Source organism: Salvelinus alpinus, chromosome 4 (assembly GCF_045679555.1).
Source record: "Salvelinus alpinus chromosome 4, SLU_Salpinus.1, whole genome shotgun sequence".
In the NCBI taxonomy this organism is placed as follows: domain Eukaryota; kingdom Metazoa; phylum Chordata; class Actinopteri; order Salmoniformes; family Salmonidae; genus Salvelinus; species Salvelinus alpinus.
This window is the reverse complement of record NC_092089.1, coordinates 68,520,437-68,530,630: the sequence shown is the minus strand read 5'-3', so window position 1 is coordinate 68,530,630 and position 10,194 is coordinate 68,520,437. Positions and strand designations below refer to the sequence as shown.

Here is a 10,194-nt window from a genome sequence, read left to right as displayed (position 1 = left end):
AGTCAGTCAGACGCATATCCCGTTTCCCATGTCTATCCAAGCCGTTTGCAGAGATAGTGCACTCACTGCACTGAGAGCAACGGTCACAAGTCAAGTCCGTCTCGGCAAGTCAAGTTTGTATCTACGGTGGGTAAGTTGTACATCTCAGTTCAACTTTGAAGTTATATATCCCTTATGTCAGGGTTATTAACTATAGTACAATTATTACGATGAGCCACATTGCGTTGCCAGGTTATCTAGAAGTGCGCATCCTCGTCAGTTTTTTTAAATTTATTTTTTAAACCATGCGCGCATTTCTCTGAAATCTTCCGCGGAACTATTTGGATTACAGATTTAGATACAACACCAATGTTCTCAGTTTATGGTTATAGCTCGGTATTTGGGGTTTATTTCAGGATAGGCTTTGTAGCAAATTAAATATTTTTTTAGGTTAGGCTATAAGCAGAGCAGGCTCTAGCCTTTTCGGTCGGGGGGGCCCACCAAACGGGCCTAATCTTTTAGTGGAACCCTTTGACAGCTGAGAGAAAAATGTACATTTGAAAATGTATTTCATGCAGTTTTAAGCATTTTGCCATGGGCAGAGATAAAATGTTGCCATGTTATTTTTTAACTCCTTCAATTCCACTCATTTTGCCATGGGGCAGAGATACATTTTTGCCATTTTAAAGCTAAATTCCTGCAATTCTACCCATTTTGCCATGGGGTGGAGTGAAGTGTTTTTGCCATTTTAAAACGAATTTCCTGCAATTCTAAACATTTGGCATGACTTATCCCATGTTAAAGATATCTGAGCGAGAGTGACTAACAAAATCAATGTGGCCTGCGTGCCCAGTCAGTATTCAGCCATGATTACAACACGTTTAGATAACTGGCAGACTAACATACTAACATATCCAAATTCTTAGCTGACATGGCTAATTGAGTGACAGTCAGTGACTGACAAAACAAGAGAAAAACTGCTAATGCACAACTAAAATTCGAACTTGCACTTTGTCTATTCTATTATTCTAACTCTCAACAAGTTGCGACCCCGACTGAGTTCCTAAAAAAAGGCTACTGCTTATATTGCTTATGCCTGGATCCGGCCCTGGCTATATGCAGTGCAGTAAACTTTTATGAGCATGTTGAACTTCAGTTCATTCTTCAAATATGTCAACAAGACATTTGTATTTCTAACACAACGTGCTGTTAATATTTTTCTTTCCGGAAAAAATTGAATCAGCGACTGCTTCAAAATTAGAATTAATACTAAATATATATATTTTTGGTGAAACTGTCATTTTCAGAGTGATGTAATTGTGGATTCCAAATGTATTCAATGTCTCCACAGATATTACAATACAAGCCTTAGCTCTCTGCTGAAGAGACAGAAGATGGACTCAGCCATTAACAGCCACCTTGTGCAGAACCAGTCCATTCTTCTGAGTGCTGGTCATTCCAACGAGACCTGTCGCTTCGATGAGGAGTTTAAGTACATCCTACTGCCTATTTCCTACAGCCTGGTGTGCGTTCTGGGTCTGGTGCTGAACTCTGTGGCTCTGTGGATGTTCCTGACCAAGATGCGACCGTGGAACACCAGCACCGTCTACATGTTCCACCTGGCCCTCTCGGACTTCCTGTACGTTCTCTCTCTGCCCACCCTCATCTACTACTACGCTAACCGCAGCCACTGGCCCTTCGGCGTGGCCGCCTGCAAGATCGTCCGCTTCTTGTTCTACGCCAACCTCTACTGCAGCATCCTCTTCCTCACCTGCATCAGCGTCCACCGCTACCTGGGCATCTGCCACCCCATCAAGGCCCTGACCATGGTGAAGCCACGCCATGCCCACGCCGTGTGTGGAATGGTGTGGGCTGCTGTCACGGCGTGTCTGGTGCCCAACCTCATCTTTGTCACCACCAGCCAGAGGGACAACGACACGATGTGTCACGATACGACCAATCCCGAGCAGTTTGAGGAGTATGTGGACTACAGCTCCGCGGTCATGGTCCTGCTGTTCGGCGTCCCCTTCATAATCATCATGGTCTGTTACTGTCTGATGGCACTGGCTCTGTGTCGGCCCAGACGGGGGCTCTCGTCCTGCCAGCAGAACTCACCCTCACGCACCAAGTCCATCAAGCTAATTGTGGTGGTGCTGGTGGTGTTCGCCGTGTGTTTTGTACCCTTCCATATCACACGCACCCTCTACTATACCTACCGTGTACTGAATGCCAAATGTGAATTCCTGAACGTCGTCAACTTTGCCTATAAGATCACCAGGCCTCTGGCCAGTGTGAACAGCTGTATTGATCCCCTCCTGTATTTCCTGGCTGGGGATCACTACCGCTCTAAGCTGGTCAAAGCTCTCACTGGAAATAGACCGACAACCACCAGCCTCTCTGCTGCCTGCCTGAAAAAGCGCCCCAAAAAGAACCATGAGATCGCGCTGGTCTATAAGAACCCAGAGCCTAAAGCCAGCGCTGAACCTATGAGATAGTGGGTTATACATATGGACAACTATGGGTCATCATATAGATATGCCTAAACTCCATGATATAAACAGGGAGGAAACAGTTAACAGTCCTAGGCTGGCCACTACACAGCTGCACTTTCTTTGGATGCTGTTCTGTCATTTCAGACACAGGATGACTACTGTCCAGGGTGAACGAAGGGGCCTCTTGACAGAGCTCAGACCTGAATGAGAAATGCAGTTCCTATAAGGCTGTTGGGTCAACGCAGCTAATGTCATATTAAAGAGAATGAAGAAGTGGGAGTACGGTTGAGTTCAGAAAACAGTGGTGGAAAAAGTACCCAATTACCATACTTGAGTGAAGTAAAAATGAAAGTCACCCAGTAAAATACTACTTGAGTAAAAGTCTAAAAGCATTTGGTTTTAAATATACTTAAGTATCAAAAGTAAATGTAATTGCTAAAATATACTTAAGTATCAAAAGTCAAAGTAAAACTATACATTATTTCCAATTCCTCATATTAAGCAAACCAGACGACATCTTTTTCTTGCTTTTTTATTTATGTGTGTTTAGTGAGTCCGTCAGATCAGAGGCAGTAGGGATGACCAGGGATGTTCTCTTGATAAGTGCGTGAATTGGACCATTTCCCTGTCCTGCTAAGCATTCAAAATGTAATGAGTACTTTTGGGTGTCAGGGAAAATGTACAGAGTAAAAAGTACATTATTTTCTTTAGGAAGTAAAAGTTGTCAAAAATATATATAACTAGTAAAGTACAGATACCCCCAAAAAACGACTTAAGTAGTACTTTAAAGTTCTTTACACTGCTGTTAAACAGTCTCCTTATCTCCACTAACACTTTAAAACAGTGTTGTAAGTATGTAGTACCGTGAGACATCTACATTCCCCCTTGTTAGTAAGAAGCTACGGCAGGTAGCCTAGTGGATAAGAGTAACTGAAAGGTTGCTGGTTCAAATCCCGAGCCGACTAGGTGAACAATCTGTTGAGCAAGGCACTTAACCCTAATTGCTCCTGTAAGTTGCTCTGGATAAGAGCTTCTGCAAAAATGTAAAAGCCAAGTCTGTTTAATACATGTACTCTACAGTCTCTTCCTACTCTGAATACTTATCTATTAATTTAATTCTGCCGGTTATAGTGCTTGTAAGACAAGAGTTCAAATCCTTTCAACCAGGGAAACAAAACAGTTTATGTGCCTCTGTCTGAGCCAAACTGTAGTCTCATAGACTTAATTCTTAACTGACTTGCCGAGTTAAATAAATAACATAAAATAAAAATATTACCACAGACTGTTATGCAAGGCCTGTTATGCACAGTAGTTACAGGACTCTGAAGAGCAGGAGGAAATGTATGTAATCTGTCATCTGTTTGTTCAGATTTGTGTTATTATGGTAGCACGTACTCAGAGAGAGGCTCTGTGGATGGGTATGACAGAATGGATAATTATGGATTATCAGTGAGTTACTGTGATCATCAAAAGCATCTCTTCCTATAACATTTTAAAAATATGATCCAAGGAGTTTGGCTGGTAAAAATGTCTTCCAGTCAGAGTGGAGGTGACGTTACAATTATCAAAAAAACTCAGAGGTTGAGGCATGCTGAAACAGTTCAACAGAAACAGTGTGTGTTATCTAAAAAATGTGTGGTAGCTAAAGCACTAGTCCTCTCCCAGCTGTATGTGTCCTTCAGCACAGTCTCCACAGCTGTCTGTCTGTCTCTGCTGTGAGGAAACCAGGGGAGAGGTGGTGTGAGGGAGTAGAGGGACTGAATGGGTGTGTGGGCTGGAGTATCAACTCCATCCAACAACCCACAGTTTGGATAAAGAGGAGATTTTCCTGCATTACCCCATTTGGATTCATTACTTGACCCAACATGGTCTTTTTCCGCACTAGTTTTGGTTGTTGTTGTTGTTGTTGCTGCTCTCAGAAAGACTGCCTTACTTTCCATGTGAAAGCAGATGTCTCTGTAAAGCAGATTGCAGGTCAGAGGTCCATTCCTAAGGGTATTTGAAGTACTATGTCGTGTTTATAAAAGGCATTATAACTCAGGTTCAAGGTATGATAGGAAGGCACATGGTTCAATAGGTTTATAACAATATCATGCCATTAAATCTATTTTTATAAATCCACATTTGCTCACTGTCATTTGGTTATAATTTTATTTTGTTATGTGCTATGTGTTATGTCAATATTTGTCAATATTTATCCATGACATTGGTTGATTAACCAAAATCTAAGTTGTGTGCGTATATCGAATTGAACTCCTTCGTGCTGCAGTGTCTTGCAGACTTGAATGGGGTTATGATAGAGGGAGAGTGTGGGAAAGTAATTGTTGGTTGCGTGTCTCATCCAAACATGAGGCGTTATCGGATGTAGGTCCTCCATGAATCAGACATGGGTGAAGCGAGGAGACCTGAGGAAGTGGGAGGACGGGATGGATGAAGAAACAACAGCAGGAAGTGAGCTGGTCATGGTACTGGACTGTTTGGGTTTTTCCTTCCCTGGTCCGTGCCAAGAAAACCAAGCTGGCCCCACCAACACCCCATGGAAAAGATCTTGTGTTTCCACTTTCCAGCCAAGGCTCTGTATTGATTGTCCATCGTAATCATCCATAAACAAACTGATATTGAGATCTGAAATAGGGGAAGACCAACTCTCCATAAAGCAATAGATGGTGTTAAAATAGTCACAGTACACAACAGGTGTATTCTCCATATTTCTGTAGAGCATTGTTAGTTGTTGTCAATGACAACTTTTACTTCATTACATTCCTAAAGTAAATAATGTACTTTTTACTCCATACATTTTCCCTGACACCCAAAAGTACTTTTGAATGCTTAGCAGGACAGGAAATGGTCAAATTCACACACTTATCAAGAGAACATTCCTGGTAATCCATATTGCCTCTGATCTGGCAGACTCACTAAACACGCACGCTTCGTTTGTAAATGATGTCTGACTGTTGGAGTGTGCCCCTGGCTATCCGTATAGAATGAAAAAAAGCAAGAAAAAGGTGCCGTCTGGCCAGCTTAATATAAGGAATTAGAAATCATTTACACTTTTACTTTTAGTTTTGATACTTATGTATATTTTAGCAATTACATTTACTTATGCATTGTTTGTTGTACGCCTTCAGTTATTGGTTGTCCATTGTCATAAACTAGTCAAACTAATGTTCAACTAATTGTCTGCAATTCATTGTTTTGCAATGATTTAGTTGTCTTGTATTCCCCGCTACCTTCATACCTCTGCTCTCCTTTCAAACAATGGTGCATTAAAGGGCATATTTAAATACAGATGTTATGCTCAAAGAGACGAGCTAGTTGCTAAAGCCGTCCACTGATGTAATAGCAAGCCCCAGGAAGAATATGATTTCCATGGATATTTATCTGAAGATTTGTAGTCTGGTCAGATTTGGAATCCCATGAGCACTAGCGCCACTCTGTGGGCTGACTGTGACAAAACCGATTAGTGGTGTGCATTGGTGCCTCTTACGTATCTAAAATTGAATATAAATGTAACAATGGAATACAAATTATATCTAGGCTTAAATGTAGATGTTTAGTACTGATGTACCTATCCATTAAAAAAAACATTTAATTTGAATGACTTTTTATATACAAAATAATTTGTCACATAAGTCTTAGGCCCAACAAGAAAATGTACAGTCGTGGCCAAAAGTTTTGAGAATGACACAAATATAAATTTCCACAAAGTTTGCTGCCTCAGTTTGTATGATGGCAATTTGCATATTCTCCAGAATGTTATGAAGAGTGATCAGATGAATTGCAATTAATTGCAAAGTCCCTCTTTGCCATGCAAACGAACTGGATCCCCAAAAAACATTTCCACTGCATTTCAGCCCTGCCACAAAAGGACCAGCTGACATCATGTCAGTGATTCTCTTGTTAACACAGATGTGAGTGTTGACGAGGACAAGGCTGCAGATCACTCTGTCATGCTGATTTAGTTCGAATAACAGACTGGAAGCTTCAAAAGGAGGGTGGTGCTTGGAATCATTGTTCTTCCTCTGTCAACCATGGTTACCTCAAATCAAAGTTTATTTGTCACGTGCGCCGAATACAGTGAAATGTTTACTTACAGGCTCTAACCAATGGTGCGAGAGAAAAAAAGGTATGTGTCTGTGTGTGTAGGTAAGTAAAGAAATAAAACAACAGTAAAAAGTAATTTGAAAAAAGAGTAGCAAGGCTATATACAGACACCTGTTAGTCAGGCTTATTGAGGTAGTATGTACATGTAGGTATCGTTAAAGTGACTATGCATATATGATGAACAGAGAGTAGCAGAAGCGTAAAAAGAAGGGTTGGCGGGTGGTGGGACACAATGCAGATAGCCCGGTTAGCCAATGTGCGGGAGCACTGGTTGGTCGGGCCATTTAGGTAGTATGTACATGAATGTATAGTTAAAGTGACTATGCATATAAGATAAACAGAGAGTAGCAGCAGCGTAAAAGAGGGGTTGGGGGGGCACACAATGCAAAGGAAACACGTGCCGTCATCATGGCTTTGCACAAAAGGGCTTCACAGGCAAGGATATTGCTGCCAGGAAGATTGCACCAAAATCAACCATTTATCGGATCATCAAGAACTTCAAGGAGAGCGGTTCAATTGTTGTGAAGAAGGCTTCAGGGCGCCCAAGAAAGTCCAGCAAGCGCCAGTACCGTCTCCTAAAGTTGATTCAGCTGCGGGATCGGGGCACCACCAGTACAGAGCTTGCTCAGGAATGGCAGCAGGCAGGTGTGAGTGCATCTGCATGCACAGTGAGGCAAAGACTTTTGGAGGATGGCCTGGTGTCAAGAAGGGCAGCAAAGAAGCCACTTCTCTCCAGGAAAAACATCAGGGACAGACTGATATTCTGCAAAAGGTACAGGTATTGGACTGCTGAAGACTGGGGTGAAGTAATCTCTGATGAATCCCCTTTCCGATTGTTTGGGGCATCCGGGAAAAAAGCTTGTCCGGACAAGACAAGGTGAGTGGTACCATCAGTCCTGTGTCATGCAAACAGATAAGCATCCTGAGACCATTCATGTGTGGGGTTGCTTCTCAGCCATGGGAGTGGGCTCACTCACAATTTTGCCTAAGAACACAGCCATGAATAAAGAATGGTACCAACACATCCCCCGAGAGCAACTTCTCCCAACCATCCAGGAACAGTTTGGTGACAAACAATGCCTTTTCCAGCATGATGGAGCACCTTGCCATAAGGCAAAAGTGATAACTAAGTGGCTTGGGGAACAAAACATCAATATTTTTGGTCCATGGCCAGGAAACTCCCCATACCTTAATCCCATTGAGAACTTGTGGTCAATCCTCAAGAGGCAGGTGGACAAACAAAAACCTGCATATTCTGACAAACTCCAAGCATTGATTATGCAAGAATGGGCTGCCATCAGTCAGGATGTGGCCCAGAAGTTAATTGACAGCATGCCAGGGTGGATTGCAGAGGTCTTGAAAAAGAAAGAAGTGTCAACACTGCAAATATTGACTCTTTGCATCAACTTCATATAATTGTCAATAAAAGCCTTTGGCACTTATGAAATGCTTGTAATTATACTTCAGTATTCCATAGTAACATCTGACAAAAATATCTAAAGACACTGAAGCAGCAAACTTGGTGGAAATTAATATTTGTGTCATTCTCAAAACTTTTGTCCACAACTGTACTCTGTTGTTAGGATATATAACGTTGTAGAACCCAACCACATACAATATAATTACCAATAGTATATACCACTGCACATCTTTACAGAAGATTCAGTCATCTCATGTAGGATGTTCTCAGCTTGGTCAGTAGGTGGCCCCATCGGTTTCTTTACTAAAGCATGGGCATCATGTGAAACTATATCAGTTAGTTACCTATGGGCTTATCGCGTTTATTGAGATATAGGTTGAGATTATTATGAGTGATGTTGAGTTGAAAGTAATCTTAACCCAAAATAAAAGAGGGAAAGTTTGGCAAGGAGTTTCTTCAACTATATTTTTTTCGGTGAAGTCAGTACCAAGTCAATTTAATTGTTATAGACATTTACTATACGAAGGGCCTCAATATTTGCTATAATAGCTAAACATTATGAATTTATACATTTTCATTGGTATAGTATAAACAGGCAAGTAAACAGGCATTGTATAGCTCACTGCAGAAGGTGTAATGAAAGCATAATGTTTATCATAAAGCAAGTTTAAGTAGCCTAGTCTCAGCAATTAATTTACAGCAGACGATATTTTAATGTTAGAACTTGGTATAAAATGAAGCTAAATACAAACATTATTTTTTGAAACCTCTATTCTGTAAATATATGGGAACATATTGTCTCTTGATATATGGTAACATTTGGGTAAAATATTGTTGTTCCTTTCAGACCTCAGTAATGAGAACATTTATTAATGCCATAAGTTCTCTGACATTTATGAATGCTGTTGGACTTATAAAATGCAATGGACTTATAAAATAACTTTTGTAATTTGCAAATTGCATATTTTTATAGATGTAAATAAGTCTTATGTAAATATTATATTGAGCATACCACATGCATATGGAAACTATGCATTGAAAGCCTACAACTTTCAGAGTATTAAAGTATTAAGGTAAACATATTTTAATAGAGTAATAAACAAATCTATTAAGTTATTGAATGTTTCTAATCCCTAAACATCTCGGCTATTTTTCAGGATATGGGGTTATACATTTTAAAAGCTTGATGAGTTTCATAAATACTAACTTATCAGCAGCCTATTTCATATATTTTCCACAAAATACATAAATACGTTGAAATTGGACCGATTTAATTGAGAATGTATATTCCTTAAATAAACACAGGAAAGATTACAAATTGTCCGTTTTTTCCTGAATGTTTTCATTTTTTCCCCTCGTTTTTTGGGAGGTAATCAAAAGTTATTTTTGATAATGCATGCAGTGTTTCAAAGTAATGCATGATACATATCGCTGTATTTAACTCTATATTGTACTGTAATCTATGTATTATTCTTCATACACTTATTAATTACACCATTAGAAAAGAAGAGGGATCCGTACGCCCCCCTCCTCGCCTCATGAAAGGCGCCGCTGCTCCAAGGACATGGCTCTGCGCAGGTGAAGAACATCTGTGCTGAATACTCAGGGTCACAATATTGTAGACACCAGACTATGTCAAAAAAAAAATACCCAACGGATAATACGTTTCTAATAATTTATTGAAGTTACTCTGAGGAATGTGTAGTGTATTATATCAAGTGTGAAAGGATAGAGACGTTCTGCGGGCGAAGCAAATTATATTCTCCATAAAAATGTTTTGCCGAGGAACAATGTAATATTGTTACCCAACGTTTGTGGAGTCTCTCCCACTCTCTTCGTGTGAGATTATAACCTCTCACGATCTACGTCAGGGGTGGGAAACTCCTGTCCTCGGGGGCCTGATTGGCGTCACACATTTGCCCCAGCGCCAGCTAACACACCTGACTCTAATCATGATCTTCAGTTTAGAACGCAATTAGTTTAATCAGCTGTGTCTGCTAGGGATGAGGAAAAAGTGTGACACCACTCCGGCCCCTAATGACTGGATCAATTGCCTGGAAGGAATTTGACATATGAGACCAACATTTGAGATGTCCACAGAAGAAGCGGGAACGTATATGACTATTTCAAAAGAAAGGTGCATATGTTTTATTTAAATAAGAATATATTACTAATATCAGGTTCACATTTTAGGCCTAT

The 10,194-nt window shown here is 40.5% G+C and overlaps 1 protein-coding gene across 2 annotated transcripts; it reads left to right on the top strand.

The window, feature by feature from the left end:
* Positions 1 to 6,069, top strand: LOC139574244 (P2Y purinoceptor 4-like). Of its 2 annotated transcripts, none has more exons than XM_071398643.1 (2): positions 1 to 126; positions 1,331 to 6,069. In XM_071398643.1, the coding sequence occupies exons 1-2, from the start codon at positions 29 to 31 to the stop codon at positions 2,472 to 2,474; spliced, it is 1,242 nt and encodes a 413-aa protein (XP_071254744.1). In that variant the 5' UTR covers positions 1 to 28; the 3' UTR covers positions 2,475 to 6,069. The 2 variants fall into 2 exon arrangements, with proteins under 2 accessions (XP_071254744.1, XP_071254745.1); XM_071398644.1 differs by having other exon boundaries at positions 8 to 130; positions 1,331 to 5,643.
* Positions 6,070 to 10,194: the final 4,125 nt, after the last annotated feature.